General features: G+C 52.6%; 1 protein-coding gene across 1 annotated transcript in view; it reads right to left on the bottom strand.

Moving 5' to 3' along the window:
- The window catches only part of Nphp4 (nephrocystin 4), a 98982-nt gene that overhangs the window by 43630 nt on the left and 34365 nt on the right, over window positions 1–20987 (bottom strand). The window contains exons 10-11 of the mRNA XM_076863423.2: window positions 15600–15782; window positions 12003–12141 (exon numbers count right to left, since the gene is read on the bottom strand). Coding sequence (XP_076719538.2) covers window positions 12003–12141; window positions 15600–15782 — 322 coding nt within the window. The remainder of the gene's footprint in view (window positions 1–12002; window positions 12142–15599; window positions 15783–20987) is intronic.

Raw genomic sequence — 20987 nt, 5'->3', positions numbered from 1 at the left:
TTCTGAGGGAGCAGGCAGACCAGCCCGAGCCTGGCTCCCAGGAAGGCTCCCTCACCAGGAGCAGCGGAGGGGTGCCGCCGACCCCACCAGCCCCCAGCTGCACCTCTCCACAGGGTCCTGGGCATCTGCTGCAGCAGACCTCCCTCCACCTGCTAAGAGAGCCTGCAGTGAAACAGGACATCTGCCAGAGCACGTCTGCTTTGTTCCACCCAAAATGGGGTCTCAGAGAACTCCACAGGCTGATTTTGGTAACGAGGAAAAATTGCAGGAAATGGTTCCATTATCTTCAGCTAAGAGAAGGCCGGCACTTAGGAGCGGTGCTCCGAGCATCCTGCAGGCGAGGAAAACCTGAGTGCTGAGAGGCTGTTCCACCGAAGCACACCGAGCGTCCTGTGCCCTCCCCCAGTCTCAGATTCAGGCACGATGCGCTATGGATGTTCACATGGTTCTTTATATTGTGACTTATTATGCAATTGTACCTTCCAAGCAAAACAGCCTAAAAGAGGGTCTGGCAGTCTTTGGAAAAGACACCTGCTGCAAGCCCCAGGCTAGAGGGTCAAATCCACACCCCCAGGAAAACATGGGCTGAGAGGAATACACCAAGACCACAGAATAACTCGTTTTCAAATCTTTTCATCTTAACACTGACAAAGTGGCCATTGGTTAAGCTGCTGCTTCCTGCCCAGAGAACACCGAGTGCTCGGGCAGTGCCCCCCAGACCTCCTGCTCGACGGCAAGCCCGGTGGAGAAGCCCAACTTCCCCAGCACACCAGTGTATGCTGGGAAAGCAAACAGGACCCAAGGCAACATGTGTGTGCACAAGGACACACGAGCAGGTGCCTGCCTGTGCCCAGGGACACGTGCAGAAACACCCAAGACAGAGCAAGAAGAGCAACACCTTGCAAGTGCACCAAGAGCCCCTGAAAACAGGTGCCTAAATAAAAGCTGGCACATGGCCATGCAGGACAGAGGAGGTCAGCTGGGCAGTCCAACACGTGAGGACAGCAGGACAGGTTTAAAGTGAAAAAAGCGAGAGGCTGACCACTCAGAGGGTGTGACCCCATCTACATTAAAGAAAGAGAGGGAGGAACCATGTGGCAGGCTGCTGTGAGCCCACTGAAGCTGCGTGGCATGCCAGGGGCTCTCCCTGCACCTGTGCATCAGCGTGTCTTCATACAGTACCCGTAGGACGTCAGTTCAGTGGTCATTAGCAGAGCCGAGAGACACACCGGCTAAACCAATGACACCAATTAGCAGCTGCTTCTCCCCAAAGAGTGCAGTGGAGGCCGGGCTCCAACCCCAGGGCCAGAGTCAGTGTCTGGTCCAGCACAGACTCCGTTCAGGTAAGTGAGCTGGATGTGAAGAGGAGCACGGGGACCCAGAGACGCACTTTTCCACAGTCACACTGAGCAGCTGGAGGCCACCAGCACCAAGAAGGGGCAAGAGGGACTAAATCAGTGGTTCATGACACTGTAGTGGACCGCTGGCCGGAGCAGCCCCTGTTAACTGCTGGAGACCACGGAGACCCCGGGCCCCCCGGCAGTAGGTCCCGCCTCCCATCTGAACGCTAATTTCCCCTGACACCCCATTACTCTCCAATCAGTCTCCACACGCCACAAACCGCTGTCAACAAAATCTCGACAGTCCACTCCAGTTATTTCGGGTTAGTCTGCGAAGCTCAGGCACCCACACTTGACTAACGCCGCCCTCAGGAGGCCAGACGACTCCAAGCCAGGCGGGCACAGGTCCCACCGAGTCACACAAAGACCCAGGCTTACCGCAGCCTCTGTCTTCTGCTCCAGAAAGGAGCACTCCTCGTCAGTGCTCTCCGACAGCACTGCGGATGAACAGAATGGCAAAGGCTACACCATACTCAAATTCCAGGCGGCAAGAACTCCCAAGGCACCTGAGCCCCTGTGCCCTGGCCTGTCCTCAACAGAGGTGGTCCTGATGATGCATGCTGGACAGAGAACAGTAAAGAACTCTGTTGCTCAGAACAGCCACATTAGAAGCACAGCCAGAGGTCTCCAGCCATGCCCATCAGCCCCCGCCGTCCCACAGGAAGCAAGCCGGTGCAGGGCTCTGCTCCTCCAGCAGGTGGCTCCACAAGCAGCACACAGGGACCAGGACTGGCGCACAAGGTGAGCCCCGGCACCCCCTCCTTCCCAGGTTAACCACAGGAGGGGGACACCAGGGGAGAGGGGCTTGGTTTCTGTCTCCTGAACTAGGGAGCTCCTGAGTGACCATTTGTCCTCTCTAGCTGGACCCTTCTTGGTATGCAAATTAACACACACACACACACACAAAAATGTGAAAACAGAAATAAGGCAAAGGAAGGAGAGTGCTTTCCCACCTCTACCTCCTACGCTCACTGATCACCTGCCTGCGTTGCACAGCCACAGCAAGACATAAAGACCAACAGCTAAGAGGACAGGGGGCAGCCTCTGGCGTCCCAGGCTGGGGCACAGAGCCCCTCGACACAGCAGGAAACGCGTGGAGGCAGAGGCGCCCTTTCTGGAGACATGGGTATGGTCCCTGGGCATCTTCCCGAGGGCCTCACTGGGTAGGAGGCCTCACCGGACTCTTTACCCACAGATCCAAGCTGCCTGCCTGAGACGCCTGCAGCTAGGGAAAGAGACCGCAGCAGGCGGGCCGGGGACCTGATGGAGGAGCACATTCAGTTTGCAGAACAACTGCCCAGTACCCTCAGGTGACTAAAGGGCCAGTTACCCCAGGGGAGAGCAAGATCCTGAAGGAGGAGTGGGAAGGGGCAACCCCGGGAGGCTGCTGCCTAGCAGCTCGCAGCAGCCCCTGCCAAGGAAAGGCCACCTGGGCATCAGAGGAGCCTGTGGCCACACAGCAGGGTGTGGGGGGAGGCACCACTGTCCCAGACGCATCTCTGGGATCTAGAGAAAGATGCCCAAGAGCAGTTTCCAGCCACCAGACTGTAAAAATAAGGATGGGGGCTCGGGATGTGGCTCAAGTGATAGCGTGCTCACCTGGCATGCGTGAGGCACTGGGTTTGATCCTCAGCACCACATAAAAGAAAATAAAAATATTGTGTGCACCTAAAACTAAAAAATAAATATTTAAAAAAAAATAAGGATGACTCCCTCTTTAGCAGTACCCCAACTAAAGGGCTTTGCCCCTACTTCTAGATAAAAAGTCGTTTTTCCTCAGACTCTGATCACAGGAATGGGAAATGGGGAAAATCCAAGAAGAGATAAAGGGAGACATGGCAATGGCGTGGGTCTCCATGCTGAGCACACACAGACCACAGGGAGCCAGGGGACAGCGCGCCCCATCTTGGTGGACTAGATCCAGATGGACAGGGGATGTTCCACAGCCTGCCAGAGCCCTGCACCCAGACCACCTTCGGGGTCAGTGTCAAAAACATCACGGCCCTCATCAAAGCCACATCCGTCCTGAACCACACCCTGGCTGTTCTTCAGCAACCTGCACGCACACGTCCACAGTGACCAAGGGTGGCTGTAACTCTCTCCTGCCGCTGTGTGACTGACTAGACTCCCCTGAACTGGGGTCAGCCAGCGCTGCCTGTCAGAGAGGACATTCCACCAGGAACAGCACGGCAGGCAGGCTGGGGCACAAGGGCAATTCCACATGTCCCAGGAAACACGACAGCTGCACATGTCTAACAGCTCCTGCTACAGGGCTCTTTTCAAAGCTATAAAGCAAATGATCCAAAATTCTGGTACCCCTGGAACATTCAAAAGCAAAATATGGGTCAAGGAAATTCTAAAGTTTATAAAACATAACGACAGAGTGCCCTCTAGTGGCTCTGTGCACACTCTCTCCCTGTAGGTGATGAATAGACCTCTGCTCCCTAGCAATTTTATAGTAAAAATAAAAAGGATTATTCATAACGGAAAGCCAAAGTACCTCACTTAAAGTGACAGCCACATATCGTTAAGACTTCCAGAGGAGCCGTACAAGTTGGTAAAATATTGAAGTAGGAAAGTTTCCATCATCAGTTAAGCACTCGTGGCTGTTTGAGCCTCTTAGATGGGTCTTGGGAGGCAATGTCTTCAAATGCCTGGAACCTGAGCTGGAGGCGATCATATTAACACAACACGAAGGCAGCAATAAATCCAAATTAAATAAGCCAAATGAAATCAGGTTCCATCCGTGTGGATCAGCAAGTCCCACAGCAGCTGAAGCACACATCGTGCTACTATGGTTCATCTGCACAGCGGCTCCATTTCTGACCCTTCCAGTAACCAAAGCCGACACCTCTCTGCAGAGGACGTGAAGATAAATCTCTAGGTAAGGACCTACAGGTGTGCACCCAGTGGCTCTGCATCTCAGGCAGTCTCGCTGCTGCCCCGTGTGCCTTGGAGAATAACTTGCCCCTCTGGCCACCAGCATGGGGATGAACTGCAGGCCACTCTGTGGGGGCCACTCTGTGGGGGCCACCCTGAGGCCCCTCCCCTGCCCCACAGCACTGCTTGAGCCCTAGGCCACTCCCCGCCCAGGTCTAGAGGGCTGCTGGAGGATAGGCCGCTGCTCCCTGGCTTCGTCCTTCCCTGTGGGAAGGACAGAACGGCAGCTTTATCGTCTCAGGGACAGCACGTGAGTGTGAGGATCCAGCCGTGCCTGACATCAGCTCTGCCTCTGAGCTTCCTGTCAAGGGATGGCCAAGGACGCCTCTCCTGTGGGAAGACAGGCAGGACTCGAGTGCCTACTCATTGACAACTTCGCAGTGCAGCAATGTCGGGAAGGGCCCAGGAGGGGACCTGGGGCTCGGCCCATCTTCCACAGGGCCACCAGCCCCTGCCAGCTTTACTCTTCCCAAACCCATGCTCTCTCCTGATAGCTTTCCTTTGGGGAATCACCCTCCAGCCCTTGACCACACAATAAAGGACAGGCCCAACCTCCACACCACAAGCGACATGTGACACAGGACCTTCTGTCCCCAGCCAGGTCTCCATTGGTCATTACAGCATGCAGGCAGGTGACACTACAGAATGAGGGGCTCTGTCTCGGGACTCTATGGGAACAACTGGACAAAACAAGTGCTCTGCTGGAACCCCCTAAGCCCAGGGAGAGCCCTGGAGCTCCGGGGTCACCACGGAGAAGGAAGCCACATCTAAGGAAGGAGAGCTGAAGGGCCGGGGGAGGACAGGACGGCAGCATCGTCTCGGGGACAGCACGTGACTGTGAGGACCCAGCCGTGCCCGACATCAGCTCTGCCTCCGAGCTTCCTGTCAAGGGATGGCCAGATCGCCTCTCCTGTTCCTTCTGAGTTCAACTACCCTAGCACACACAGGAGTTCTGACCAGACACCTCTCTCCATGCTGCATGGTGGCCAGGACTCCACTGGGTAATGCAAAGTAACAAGACAGCCCACGGGGAGATGCTCCACGGCAGTCTAGGCTGCACAGACACTTGCCTCTCGTCTCCTCTGTGCATGAGAGAGGCTTCCCAGTCCCCTGAGCCTGGGTGGGCTGGCTACGTGCAGCCAACAAGGTGGGAGGAGAGCAAGTGTCACTTCTGGGCCACAATCCTCGCTGATGGAACAAGGTCCTTTCAAGGCCTCCCTTTCTGTCTGGCAGGTGAACAGCAATATTCAAGATGGCAACTGCCATGTAGGTCCTTGACAAGCAGAGCCACCTCCAACTGCAACCAGCACATAGTAAAAGAGAAAGCCTTTCGTTTTAAACCCCAGATTTGGGGATTATTTGTTACCAAGCAAACCTGACTAACATAGTCCAAAAATAGCAGACAACATGCTATTATAAAAAATAAACAGCGGTATCTCCAAAGGCCATGGGATGCTAGACAAAAAGCTCTGTCACAGACAAGACCCTCAAGCTGAGCTTCAAAGACCAGAAGTTTCCATAAGAAAAGGCAAGAAGGGTTTAATAGATACATTTATTTTTTAATGTGGGGATATTTAAAACACTCTCAAATTCTGAAAGCAAACAGGGCTGGCATGCAGCTCAGTGGTACAGCACAAAATGCTTACCATGCATGAGGCCCTGAGCTCCAACCCCCGCACCAAAAAAATAAATAAATAAATAGCAAAAAACAAAACAAAAAAAAAACTATAAAATGGGGGCCCAAACTATACTTGGAAAGAAAACTTAATAGAACTTTTACTATTAAACATGATAGATGGGGGGATAGTGAAATCGCTCAATTGGTAGAGTGCTTGCCTCACCTGCACAAGGCCCTAGGTTCAATCCTCAGCACACACACACACACACACACACACACAAAAGTGGATGGGAAGGATGAGAAATAATTAAGCTTTCAATTTTCTAAAAACTTGAGAAATTGAAAGGATGGAATTAATATAGAGGCACATAAAATTAAAACTGAATTGATTAGAAATAAGGATAAAAACAGAACCTTAAAGGAACCAATCAGTAAAACCGAGTGCTGGTTCTTTAAGAAACTAATGATGTCTGGGAAGAGCCCAGTGTCAGGAGGACACCAGAAAGGAGTCTCATCATAGACTCAAGTCAGAATTCTAGAACTGAGGGCAACTTGATCCCAGCAGCTCTATATCAGGTGAGGTCAGCCATCGCTCCAAAGGATGTGTGTTCTGAAAGTCACCTCCAGACAGGAGGAAACCAAAACAGATCAATACTCTTTAAGAAGAAATGTAAATGGTCATCAAAAACCCTGCAAGGACTGGGGTTGTGGCTCAGCGGTAGAGCACTCGCCCACCACGTGCAAGGCCCTGGGTTCAATCCTCAGCACCACATTAAAACAAGTAAATAAAGGTATTGTGCCCAACTACAACTAAAAACCAAATTTAAAAAAAAAAAAAACTTCAAAAGGCATCAGGTTCCGGCGGGGCAGAGGCATCTCCCCGACCTCCCAGCAGCAGGTCTGCCTTCTGTTGGAACTACTTTAAAGCAGGAAAAGATGGGAAGCTGCCTCCTGATGAAGAAAGAGGAAGGGAAAGCTAAGACTCGGCATCTGCAGGACCAGGTCAAACTGGGAGTGTAAATGAAGTTCTGCTGGAACATAGCCATGCCCATTGTCTTCTGTCATCTGATGGCTTTGGGGCACACCAGCAGAGTCCAGCAGCTGAGGAGAGACCGCCTGGCCCGCGAAGCCTAAAGTAGTTACTAGATGGCCTCTACAGAAAACAAGCCGCTGGCCTTGGCCACGGGTGAGCCTCAGTTCTAGAAGCAGAAATCCTGAACACAGACCAGTCACTCTCTACCCCTCCATCCTTCCTCATCCTTTGTTTTTCTAATAGACTTTATTTTTTGAGCAGTTTTAAGTTCACAGCAAGACTCAGCAGAAGGTGCAACGCCTCCATGTACTCCCTGACCCCACCCTGCACCCCCTCGACCATGATCCCTGCACCACCTAATGCACGTGGTGGCTGGATGGTTTGCACACAGCCTCTCAGAGCACCTGAGCTCACAGACCGAGTCGGCACTTGCTGAGCAGACGGGGAGAGGGAGGTGAGGAGAAGCTCCTTGGAGAGGTGTCCTGCTGGCTGCCTGGCTTCCAGCAAGACTCAGTCTCTTGTTTCAGCAAACCCTTGGTCAAAAGGGGTCCATGCAGGTGGTCACTGCCCACTGATGGTGCCAACCAGAAGGCTGGCAACAGCAAGGGCATGGTGATGCTAAGGACAGCCCCTGCCCCCGCCAGGCCCGACCCTGTTGCCCGTGCTCTGGGCCCACTTCTGCTCCCTGCTGCTCACCCAGGCCTGGCTTAGAGAAGCACCTCCAGGGCTGAGTCTCGGACTAACTCAGTGGTATATGCTTTGCAACGTCTTCCGGGGGGAGATCTGCCTTCTCACTTTCTTTGTGGAGTCTGCTCCGTAGGAAAGGGTTTTCCTATCTTGATGCTGTCACATTTCGATCCTCTCTGTGGCTTATGGAAGCCTCCCACCCTGGAAGTCACTAAAGCATTCCCAATTCTGTTCTAAGAGTCCTCAAGCTTCATTCTTCGTATTTTTACCATTAACCCCTCCCATTTTACAGCTGAGGACTGAGGACAGAGTGGAGCATCAGGCAGGAAGCAAGTGGCCTGCCTGACGGCCCTGCTGTTTGCGTCCAGCACAATGTGCTACAGGTTCACCTGTGGTGCGGAGAAGAGCTCCTTCACTTACCTGGAGTGCAGAGGCCATGGCCTGCTACTCCCCAGCTGCGAAGCAGGAAGTTTTTTTGAATTCCTGACTATTAAAAAGTGTCACAAGCCTCCTTGACCCCGCTCTGTCCCACATGAACTCTCTGTTCTAACAGACACCTGGGAAGGTGTCGTGGGTGTCAGCTCAACTTCCCGAAGCTGCTCCAGGAAGCAGCCTGCGCGCCTCATCCCCCTGGGTAGTGAGAGCCCCTCCTAATCCACATCCCTGCTGACCTCACGCTATTAGACAGCTGGACTTTCTACAAGAGGAGAAACGATTTCTTGTTTTACCTTGCATTCTCCAATCTCTAGTAAAACTGAGCATCTTCCATACGTTTATCAGTCACCCTGATTTCTTCTCCAAGAATTTCCTCCTCATGTCTTCTATTTTCTTTTTGTTTATCTGTATCTTATTGATTTAGAGGAATTTTTTTTTTTTTTTTTTTTTGGTGCCAGGGATTGTACCCAGGGGTGTTTAACCACTGAGGCACATCCCCAGCCCTTTTTTACATTTTATTTAGAGACAGAGTCTTGCTAAGTTGCTTAGGCTGGCTTTGAACTCACGATCCTCCTGCCCCAGCCTCCCAAGCCACTAGAATGACAGGCATATGCCACCACACCTGACATAGAGAAAAGCTTTTTACGATCTTTCTTCTAATTTTAATTTTTAATTATTTTAATTTTAATCTTCTAATTCTAACTTTTTCTGAAATTTCTAAAGTTCTGTTTTTTATTCCATCTGGAATTTATTTTTGTACTGTATGAAGTTTGGATTGAATTTTGTTTTCCACATGGACAGCTAATCATGCCGCACCATTTATTGGCTATTCCATCTGTCCTCCTTTTGGTGGGCAGAGTTAAGTGCTCCCCATGCCCAGGACGTCCACGTCTTAACACCCACGCCTACCAGTGTGTCCTGTAGCACTGTCAAGGGAAGTAAGGCTGCTGATCAGCTGACTGAGGTGGGGAGATTGTGCTGGATGGTCAGGGCAGGCCCAGTGCACCCACAACTGTCCTTGTTAAGTAAAAGAAGGCCCCAGGATCAGAGTCAAGGGGAGGACTGAAGAGGCCAGCTGCTCTTCGCAGATGGAGGAGGGGCCGAGGGACACAGGCACCTCTAGCCTCTACAGGGCGAGGAAAGGATCCTCCCTACCACCTCCAGGGGAGCCTGTCCTGCTGACGCCTGGATTTGAGCCACAAGACCCCTCTGGACTCTGACTTCTAGAACCACACAATGACAAGGCTGCACTGTTTCAAGTCACTTGTGGAAATTTGTCACAGCAGCAAAAGGACACTCATACCCCATGTCTGTTCATCTCTCTCTGCATCCACGGCATGCTGTTCCAGTTACGAAAACTCCATGGTACATCAGCAAACCAAGGAGGACAAAGCCCCTCTTCTTCAAAACTGCCTTGGCTTTCTTCACCATGAGTTTTAAGTTTAAAACAGAATAGATCTCAAAAGCAAATAAGTGTAGCACACGGGGCGATCCACCGTGGGCAGGAAGCCTAAACCTGGACTCGAGAGCCGTGGAAATATGCACGGCCATGACTCTGTGACCTGGAATGTTCCAAAGCCGCTGGCCTCAGCCAGGATGCAAGTTCAGGGCCTGAGACTTCTGTTCCAGGCAGGTGGGGCAATGGTGACCAGACTCACCCTATCTGAAACACATTTTTTTAAATATAGACAAAATATGTAAAACAATGGTCTTGCAGACCTGGACCTCGGACGATACAGGAAGAACAATCCTGAGGGCAGGAAACAAGGGAACCCTTGACTACCCCTGTCTGGGCCTGGTCAGCTGGCAGGTCAGGGTGGGGGGCCCAGTCAAAGTACAGGGGGCCCTTGAGAAGAGAGAGCTCAGTCCTGAAGACCAAGGAAGCCCACAGGTGGGTGTGCAGAGGGCTCTTGGATTTCCAGAGACACCTGCTCGCACTCAGAGCACACTGGTCAGGACGAGAATGACCAGACAGGGGTACAGGGAGCAGCTCTGGGGTCCCCAGGGCCAAACAGGGCCAGTCCCCAGCCAGGGGTAGAACTTTCTTCTCAGGGGGGAATAATCAGCCCTGGACTAATGCTGATCTGGTCCCAGCTAACGAATTTTAGGAGCAAAACCAGAAAAGAGCTATCCCTTCCCAAAGTTTAAGAATATTTATCAAATACAAAATATCCAACACCTAACAAGAGAAAATCTCCAATATCTGGACTCCACTCAGAAATTATCAAATGTGCACAGAGGCAGAAAAATACAACCCAAATCAGGACAAAAACCAACCAATCCAAACTGACCCAGGTTACAGAGGCTAGGGCAGGAGTCAGTTGATAGGAAGGAAGCCACGGTGAGACAGGAGGCTGGGATTCCAGTTCCCTCACACAGTAGGGTGACTCAGTTAACAGTGAGCACAGTAGGGCAGGCTCAGTAAAAAGAAGGCCATGTCACAACAGCAAGAAGGAAGGTTTTCCATGTTCCAACCACAAGAATGCTAAGCTGGCCGTGACGGGCGTGCCCTCTGCCCCACCTGAACACTGACGCTGTGAGTGTGTCACACCAGCACATGGAGCCCCACAGACCTGCAGCTGCCACACACCCATCAAAACAAATCACAGCAATCTGTGGAAGATTTTAGAATTAGCCAACAAGGACATTCAAAAAGCTAAAACCGTCATTCAAATGGAACGGGAACTCATCCTGAGCAACTCCAATAGAACACAGGACTGCCTCTGCCACATCGGACACACCCAGGCGAGGTGGAACCGCTCGTGTGCTCGTGGCCGTGAGCCGGATCCTGACAACAAGCTGCAGAGAACAAAACTCAACAACAGGTAGAACAAAGCAAAGCTTCGAGAGCACTGCTTCTGTGGAAAGAGGGAAATGTGCACACTGCAGTCGGTCGCAAAGTGATCAACTTAAGTTTGGGGACCTGAATATTTATACGAGTCTCATAAAGCCCAGAAGACCATGAAATCAGAGGCCAGTACATCCAGGTCTAGGCCAAAGAAACAGCTGAGCTGCCCACCGATCAGAAGACGAAATGCAGCAAGACCAGCTGCTGCCAACCGCTATCTCCACCCCTAAAGAAAACCGTTCCCAAGTGACAGAATCAAGAGCACCTGTGTGCCAAGACAGGAGCCCTGGCCAAGAGACAGGGAGTGTCCTCCGGGCACCTGGGTCCCACTGGCTTCAGAGAGCCTGCAGGAGGATGGGGACACGGTGCTCCACCGCGGGGGTTCACAAGCTGCTCTGTGCGATCTTTCCATCTGAATCCAGGAGAAAGAAAGAAAAGAGTGGCGAAGGCTCCTTCAGCCGGCAAGAGCACCAAAGCCCGGGCCAGGGTCCAGCACCCACTCCAGTGGACTCTGAGTCTCCTTCTCAACGCCACTGCGCTTCACCACAGGACAATTCTCAGCAGAGCTTATTTCAAATAAGAGGCTCAAGCACAGGGTCCCTGCCAAACAGAAGCTGAGCCAACCAAGGCTGAGCTGACGCCCTCACTACTCCTCCGCCCACAACAAAGCCTGACCTCCGGGGGGCCCTTGCTGCTCACACCCCGCCGTGACTCCCCTGGTTAAGCACGTCCTGACAGCACCGATTCCCAAGTCCCCGACAGTGTTTCCAGAAGCAGAAGGACAGCTGCACTAACAGTGCAAAACAGAGCTGGTGGTCCCAAGCCCGCAGGACAGCCAGGGGAAGGTGTCACACAGACCACACTTCATCACACGGTCCCAGCTCCACCATCATCTCAAGCAAAAACCAACTGACCCAGATTAAAGCCATCTCTAACAATTATCCTATAAACTGACCATGGCTATGTGGGACTAAGGACCCTGCTTGGGAACTGAGGGAAGGACGCTGGGGCTTTAAGACTCAGCTCTCCACACTTGCTCACCTGAAGGGGACGAGGGAGGCTTCTTGCAGGACCGCCGCGCTGCCTTGGGGCCGTTGGCATGCTCCATGGGTGTGCCTAGAGGCTCTTCCCGGTTCAGTGAGAACTGGAACTGGACTGTCCCTGACTCCACCTGCTTCACCTAGGGTGGAGAGAGGTGCAGCCCCTTGGTCAGCACTCCTGTTGGAATGGCCCCCAGGGACAGCACACCACCCCAAAAGAAAGCCCCAGTAAGACCAAAGTTAGCTAAAGCCACGCATTCTTAGCCTATGTAAGGTAATTTTCAGAGCACAAATCCACCAGTGGTGACACTGAAATCCTAGAAGACCTCATCACAGAATGGCATTTATCCAAGTAGATGTTAGTTTAAAACGCTTAATAAATGGGCTGGGGTTGTGGCTCAGCTGTAGAGCACTCGCCTAGTACATGAGAGGCCCTGGGTTCGATCCTCAGCACCACATATGAACAAATAAAGAGGGCTGGGGATGTGGCTCAAGCGGTAGCGTGCTCGCCTGGCATGCGTGCGGCCCGGGTTCGATCCTCAGCACCATATACAAACAAAGATATTGTGTCCATTGGAAAACTAAGAAATAAATATTAAAAAAAAAAAAAAAAAAAAAACAAATAAAGATATTAAAAAGTATACTTCATAAACCACCATATTTTCATTTTTCAATAATGTGTACAAATGGCTTTATACTTTTTACCTCTAAGGATTTAACCCCTGCACAGGTTCACGCGGCCAGCGGCACAACTGGGATCCAGACCACCCTACCTCGTGAGGGGGCTGCGGCTGCTGCGTGGTGGTCACGGGACCCGCCTCCCCCCGGCCACCCCTGCCAACTTCTCCAGCAGCCAAGCTCAGCTGTCTTGAGAAATTCGTGGGAACAAAACCACCCGGCAGCCCTTCCGAGACGGGCTGTCCCACTCAGCGTGGTGAAGCTCCGCAAGCTGCGCACGGGCCCGACAGTCCCCACCCCTGTGCTGGGCGGAGGCGAAGCGTGAGGAGCGATGCTGGGCTGCCAGGTCTCCGTGGGAAGCCCAGGAGGGCTGCAGGGAATGCGGCCCGGTGCTCCACCCCGCCAGCTCCGATTTCCAGGGAGTCTTAAAATCCAGCAGCACGGCTGCCTCCCACTGCATTGCCCATCTTCAAAACTGTTTGACTCTTCCAATTCGTCTGTCTTTTTGTATAAGTTTCAGAATCAGCTTGTCTGTATCTACAAAAAAAGAGCAGCCTGCTGGCACTCCGACTGCACTCACCCCCCTGCAGGCTGGTTTGGGCATGGAGTCTCCCTGGTATGCAAGTCTCCTCAGACTTCACCCAGGTGGAACCAAAACGAGACTAATGGCATCTGCAAAAAGCACGAGTCCTGCATCTTCAGCACACGAGGCTGCGAGCACCTTCTGCTGCGATTACTTCGTGGAGAGGAGGGCTCCAGAAACGGCCTCTTCACACTTTGCCTTCCGCTGCCCCTTGCTCGGGTCCAGAAGAACCAGGACGACTTTCCATGCGCACAACGTGCTCTCGGGGGCCACTCTGGAAGATCTCTTCCACACCCCTTGGGATCTGGGACACAGACAAACACGCTGTCCACACACAGGACACTGTCTCCTCCCCCTGGTGAACTGAATGCCTTCTTCCTTGACACCTGCGCTGGCTGGAACTTCCTGTGCAGGGCTGGGCAGGAGTTCAAGGCACGAGTGGGTGTCCTTCCTCGCTCCCGACTCTGGGGAACAGCGTGCAGCTTTTCACCACCACAAGGACGCCTCCTGCCCCTGCCAGCTGCTTGAGCATTCGTGACAAACAGGCACTGAGGCCTGTCCAGTGCTTCTTCTGCATCAGTTGCAATGATCACACGGTTTTCCTTCTTTAGACTGTTGGTACTATAGTGAACTGCCTCTATTGACTTTCAAATAGAGAGATCCCATTTCTGGGTGAGCTCCACTCAGTAGCAGTGACTCCAACATCTGTGTCATCTCCGTGACCATGTCTATTAATGTCTTGTTCCCCAAGTGGAGCTTTTCCAGGCTCCCTGTGTGCCAATTAACTTTAGATTGTCCCGTGGACATTTAAAAGCTTACACTATCAGACTCTGACGTTGGTCCACATCCCATTAAAAAAAAGACTCTTGCGATTTTTGCTTGGCAGAAGCAAACCCAGCACATTCAGGCCACAGTTTGTGACCAGGCTCCTGCGGGCCACAGTTCCCACATCAGCACTGCTCCCGAAGTCCCTAAGCCTGCACCACACCCGTCGGATCTGCATGTGCTCCTACCAGTGGGCAATGCTGGGCTGGATGGCAGTCCACCCCATAAGTCAGCTCTCAAACTACCCCAGGCTGCGCAGGGTCAAACCACCACATGCAGCTCGAGGCCAGCAACTTCACAGTTGCTCCCCAAGCTCCCCTAGTGGTTTCCAGTTCCCAGCCGCTCTGGCTCTCCGACCAGCCATGCTGGGCTGTGCTGCACACTTGCTGAGACGGATGTGAATCCAAGGCCGAGCGGTGTTTCTTAAGAGGAACAGGAGTGGGGGCTGGGGTTGTGGCTCAGCGGTAGAGCGCTCACCTAGCACGCAACGCCCTGGGTTCGATCCTCAGCACCATATAAAAATAAATAAATAAAGATATTTTTAAAAAAAGAGGAACAGGAGTGTGTCCAAGAGCTAGTGTCCCCATCCATCAGGACTGGACGTTGACATATAATGTCTAAAACAGACACACTGGGAACATCAGCAATAGAACCACGTAATTAAGAAAAAAAAGGTAAGTAGCATAAGTCCCGCTAAGAACTGAAGGTGGCAGGTTCTGGAGACATATTCTTTTAAAAAAGAACATATGTGTTCTTGTTAAAGGGGAAAAACAGGAGTTACTGAAGGAAGGACATATCTCATGATGACATTTTGTTTCATAATAAACAACAGTGAAGTGACCCCAGTAACACCGCCCACAACCCACTCGCCCAGACACCCTGGAACACTCACACTCTCCGTGTTTTTCCTGACGAACACCGGCCACCCCACTGAGCTATAAATCCCATGAGGTCAGGGACATTTTTCTTGGTGTCTCCACTGGTGCTCAACACAAGTCCACTGAATGAAGCAACAGGCCAGAGTGGGCATCCCTCGGTCCCTACCGGTCTGACCTGACCAGCGCCAGAGGCATCAGGAAGACGCAGAAGTGTAGCACAAGGCACAATGAGCACAGGTAGACACGGGAGTGGGACAGCAGGAAAGCCCCAGCTGGCCACACTGAGTACACACCCGACTCTGGCTCACAATCAACTTTGTCTTTTCTTGTGGAGGGAACCCAGGGGCACCACCAAGCCCACCCCAGCCCTGTTCTACCTTTTATTTAGAGACAGGGCCTCACTGAAGGCTGCTCTGAACTCGCCATCCTCCTGCCGCAGCCTCCCGAGCCCCTGGGATCAGAGGTGCCATGGCCCCTGGCTCTCTGTCTTTCTAAGGGTGTATCCATAATGTGAAAACATACTGTTCCTGAAACATCTGCAACGCTATTTGCCAACTTCTGGTTTTAAAAGTGAGAGAACTTGCTAGAAGCTCAATGGAGAAGAATCACACGTACGAACGACCTAGTGGCTTACCTCTTCGGAGCTCCTGCTGGCTGAGGGCACCTGATAGACCAGGCAATGCAAGGGGTTGTGCAGGACCCCGCCCTGCAGAGGCAAAGTCACACTTCCGGCACGGACATCCAGCACTGGGCTCCATACAGCCCAGCGGACTGCACGCATGCACGCCAAGCTGGACAAGGAAGAGGCCACAGCTGCCTGGAAGGGAAAAGGGCCCACGGCAGGGTTAGCAGAGCCTGGCGGGTCAGCCCCAGTGCTGCCAGGCAGGGTCACTCCAAGCTGTGTGCAGCACGCAACGGGCCCACCCACACCATTCTACACAGGAGGGACTGACACAGGCGGATGCAGCACCCACAGTGCCAGCCCACCCGGGGGCCCGCCACCCGAGCAGGACCCGCCACCCAGCCAGCCTCCTCCTTTGACTCGAGGCAACACCGACTTCCCTCTTGAAGATCCCAAGATCCCGCCTGCAGGTCTGTGAACACTCGATACTTCTCCAGACTCTCTTCAAATCCAACAAACAAAAACAGCACTTGGTGTTAGAGATTAAAAAAACCTCTCAAAAATACTCCAGGACGCACGTGCGTGCTCAAGTCACCACCATCAGCACACAGGTTCTTCAGCAAAGCTTTGGCTTAAAATGGCACATTTCATAGACGTGACTTGACATGAAACTGGGAAATCAGTCAGGTCCAATTTTAGGAACTGACGCTTCTTTTACTTTCTCTGTCCTTTGTCAGATGAAAGAAATGAGGACCCTGAGGAAACTCCAGGGTTAGCAACCACATTTATAGAAAGTCACCTTCACAAAGATGGTCGCAGGGCTTGGTTCAGCAAAATGCTTTGAAGTTCCCACTTTTATGCATTTATTTTTTAAAAAAATAAGCTGAGCCCCAGGTCTTCACTGGGTGCTGGGACATGGCACAGCCCCAGCCATGAGCCTTGGAGTGCACCAGCTAGCAACTGAGGCTCTGACTGGGGATGCGGCAGGCTCCCTTGGTAGATGGAGCATATCCAGATGCCCTGGCCCAGAGCTCTGGGGTGTCCCCAGATGAGCTTAACCACTGCCAGTGCAAGAACCCAACCAAGGCAGGGCCACACATGGGGCAGCCTGGGACAGGGCTCCCCCTCTTGGTGAGGAAGGTAAGCTGGGGTGAGTAAAGCACCGGCCACCAGGTAAGCAGATGCACTCACTGCACTGGGGCCAACGGCGATCCCACACTCACACCAAAAGTCCTGTGGCTGGATTCCTGGCATGGACAGAGGCCTGTATGGGTTAAACCACTGCCGGCTCATGAACCAGGCAGTGTGAACACAAACAAGGAGACCAAGCAATCTCTTTTAACTGTTCCTTGCCAAATGACATCCCGTCCTATTAAGTCCTTGCTATGGTTTGGATATAGGTGTCCCCCAGAAATTCACAGGTGAGACAATGCAAGAAAGTTTAGAGAAGAAATAACTGGGCTACATCCTTAACCTAATCAGTGAATTCATCCCCGATGTGATTAACTGAGTGGTAACTGGAGGCAGGTGGGGTGTGGCTAGAGAAAATGGTTCATTGGGGACGGGACTATGGGGTATATATTTTGTATCTGGAGAGCGGAGTCTGTCTGCTTCCTGATCATGTGAGCTGCTTCCCTCTGCCACACTCTTCCACCATGATAGAATAGAACTGGCTGTGTATGGACTGAGACCACTAAAACCGTGAGCCCTTAAATAAACTTCTCCTCCTCAACAGTTGTTCTGGCCGGGTCCTCTTAGTCACAGCAACAAAAAAGCTAAAACAATCCTTTACATCCATGATAGAAAAAAATCCAGAACCAGCATCTTGTTTTATTACTCTTTCATCCCACACAGCCGGCCCTTGAACTGTCCACTCCAGCAAGACCCAGGCTGATCCTTCACCAGACCCACATTTTAGATTGCCAGGCAGAACTCGGTCACATGCATGCCGCTATAATGTGGAGAGGGGGACTTTAGTCCCTGGCGATAGAAGGAGTTAAAACCCACATCCTGGAATCACAGAGAGTCAGAAAACCAAGAAGCCAGTGCATGTGACCTTGCCACTCTCAACCTCTGTCAAGTACAAACAGCATCTGTCTGCCCCTCTGATGGAGTAGCAGATCACCAAAGGGTCCCGAGCAACCACAGGGTGTCAACAAAGCTAGTGTCAATCGACCGCCTTTTAAAAACAAAATCATTATAAACTTATTAGGAAACCTGGTCACTACAACACTCTCAGGGTTCAATGATGTCCAAACTGCTCTTGTAAACGGTCACCTGAAAAACGGAAGTTTATGTCAGGATGAAATGAACACACCAGGTTTCCATGCCGTCCACACAACTCCTTCCATTTCCCTTCCTAAAACAGGCGATTCCCAGGTCTGATTTTACAATTTCATGGTTTTCTTGGGGTTGTTTTGTTTTTCTTTGTTTTCAACTGACACAAATCTCTGCATGTGCAGTATCTATCAGCTACATAAGTACCCATTTTTCTTCATTTTTACCTTAAATAGGTTTAACAAAAAGAGATGGCTACTGTCACTCTCTAAGACCTCGAGGGGACACCTGGGCTGGATTAGCCAATGCACCTGCCAAGGATTAGCCTGAGGTGGCCCACAGAGGCACTGCAGGTGGGAGTCTCCCTGCCGCCCACTGGCCCCAGGTCCATCCAGCAGCAGGTACTCAACAGGCTCCTCTTCTCAGTGAGTTCTGGGGTCAGGATTAGATCAGCTAGCCAGGCATGTGACACACAGGAGGCTGAGGAAGAAGGGTCATTTGAGCCCAGGGCCTCAGCCCAGCCTGAGCAACACAGCCCACAGATGATTAAATCATTTCTTGTCCTGCCCAATTTAGATTTGAATCTATGCAAACTAAAAAGAAAAGTCCAAAACACATTGAATCATCCCCATTTGGACTTTTTAACTGTGACAAACATGATGCAAAATGCCAAAGGCATACACTGTGTTATGAGCCAGGTCTTGCCAATGGAGCAGAAATACCAGCAAAGGCACAGACAGGACACAGACACTGGCCTTTGGGAGTCCCTGTGGTGAGCTGAGTAGTAGTTCCCAAAAAGATCTGTGTCCTCCCTAATCCCCAGAACCTGTGCCTGTGACTTTACTTGGAAAAGGGGTCTCTGCAGATGCAGTTAATCATCACAAGATGAGATCATCCCTGAGTACCAAGGTAGGCCCTAAACCCAAGGGCAAGTGTCCCAGTAAGAACAGGGCAGAGAGGCTTGATTGGGAGCCAGAGGGAGGCATTGGGGAAGAGAGCCACACGCTGACAGCGGGGAGACGGTAGCACGGCGACAGGCCAAGCACCAACCTGCAAGAGCCAGGAAGCCCCGGCCCAGAGCTCTGGAGGAAGTGACCTGCGACACCTCAATTCTGGCCCAGGGGACTGCTTTTAAGTCTGCAGCCTCCAGAACTGTGAGAATAAACTCTGTGGTTCTACACCAGCCATCAGTGGTACTGTGGAGGACAGCCCCAGGGAACTCATGGTTCCCTATGGTGACAGACTAGAACTTCATGTCACTTCATGGGCTTTATTTCCTTTAGATTTCCAGCAAGGGCTGCCCAGGTCACCATACCCCTGAGTCTGGGCACCATCTTGCTGGGCACACAGAGAATGCACAGCAGAAGGGAGATGGCATCCTGCCTGGGCAAAAGGGGAGGGCCTGCCCACCCAGCGCTCAACTCACAGCTGCTGAGGCCACTTCCAGAGGCAGCGGGGACTGAGCCTTGACGAGCTGAGCACACAGGGCGCCTGGCTGAACACAGGTTAAAAAGAAAAACTGCCAGGTAGAAGTGTCTCTGTGTTCCCGGCATCACAGACCACAGAAGCGGGACAAAACAAAGAGGAGAGAGCCATATACAGGCTCCTAACACAGACCAGGAGCAGACAGGCTGCGGCAGACCCTGGCTAACACTGGCTCCTGGTCTTCGTGGAAGAGGACAGACGTCCAGGCTGACCATCAGCACCGCCCTCTGCACCCATGAGCCCAAGTAACCCAGAGCTACCAACCACACCCGGAGGATGGCTGAGACCCACCCAGGGACACAAACCAGGAGCAGAGGCAGGAGGTGGAGCCCAGTGCCCAGCACGGCAGGATGCTGGGCCTGCAGGAGCACGAAGGGCTTGAGGACCCAGCTCACAGACAGAGGCCGAGTCCCAGCACCTCCTCAGGCAACTTGTTCTCCAGCATTCTCCAAAAGGGACACCGAGGCGAAACCCGCCCAGGTGAAGTGTGCAGAGGGAGAGAGGTGGTGCGTCTGCACCTGGCCTCTGCTTTCCTGCCAGTCCTCCAGCAGAGGCCATGGGACAGGCCAGCAGGTCAAGGGGAAACCGCATCCAAGTCAGAGGTACATAAATGTGGCAGCTGCTTCTGGCTAAGGTCCTTCACGCCATCCTCTGAAGAAAAGGAGCCCAGAGCTGATGTCATTTGGTCTCCTGTGTGGCACGGTACTTGCAGAGTTGTGTGAAGGCACAGCCATCACTTAACAGGCAACAGTTCTAGTTCTCTCAGCAGGACACGGCAGCCTTTTTAGTTATGAACTTGCACAAGGAAAGAAAGCTCTGCACCCTGGGGCGGCGCCTCATGCCAAAGGGTTCGCAAAACGTGGCCTCTTTGCAACACACTGTCACACCCACAATGACTGACAGAAGAAACACTGGCACTGAGTAGGGGACACAGCCTGGGAGGTGAACGAGCCCACAGCCTCTGACCCAGAGGGACAGAGTCAGCCAAAGGCCACAAAGGGACACCACAGGGCCTGTCTCTGCTTGCCCTGCAGAGTGCCCTCTGCCTGGTCCTGCTCCCTCCCACCCCACCCCTACTAGGTCCTATAAATCCCTGGCTGCTGGGCTCAGGTGTGAGGCCTGACATCCACTCCTGTGGGCACTGCACCCTCTGGAGCCTGGCTTGGAGCAGCACTGCCTCCTGGGCCACACAGTAGGGCCACAGAACTCCATCCTCTGTGCCAGTGACTACCCCAGGAAAGGGGCTCTCAGTGAGCTACCTCCAAAGACCTTAGGGGAAGTGGCCCTCTGTCTCGGGGTCACCAGCTGGGAAGGGGGTCAGCTGAGCAAGCAGAGCTGTGCACAGCCCCACCCTGCACCCAGCCAGGGCAGCAGAGGAGAGGCCCACACAGGCAGAGTGCCTGGCAGAGGCAGGGCAGAAGAATGTCCTGCAACAGGCAGAGTTCCTGGGGAGGGCGCAGAGGACACCAGCCAAGAAGGACCACGCTGACCAGCAGGACCTAAGACCAGAATATGCGCTCATCAAGGTCAGTGTTAGCGCTGGGCAACAAGGACACAGGCCTGCTCTGCTTCATTGCTCACAACTGCATGTGCACCCTTAATAACCTCAAAAGTCAAACTTAATCCAAAAAGCGGGCG

The sequence above is a fragment of the Callospermophilus lateralis genome, chromosome 7, assembly GCF_048772815.1.
Source record: "Callospermophilus lateralis isolate mCalLat2 chromosome 7, mCalLat2.hap1, whole genome shotgun sequence".
Classification (NCBI taxonomy): Eukaryota; Metazoa; Chordata; class Mammalia; order Rodentia; family Sciuridae; genus Callospermophilus; species Callospermophilus lateralis.
This window is presented reverse-complemented; position numbering and strand designations above follow the sequence as displayed.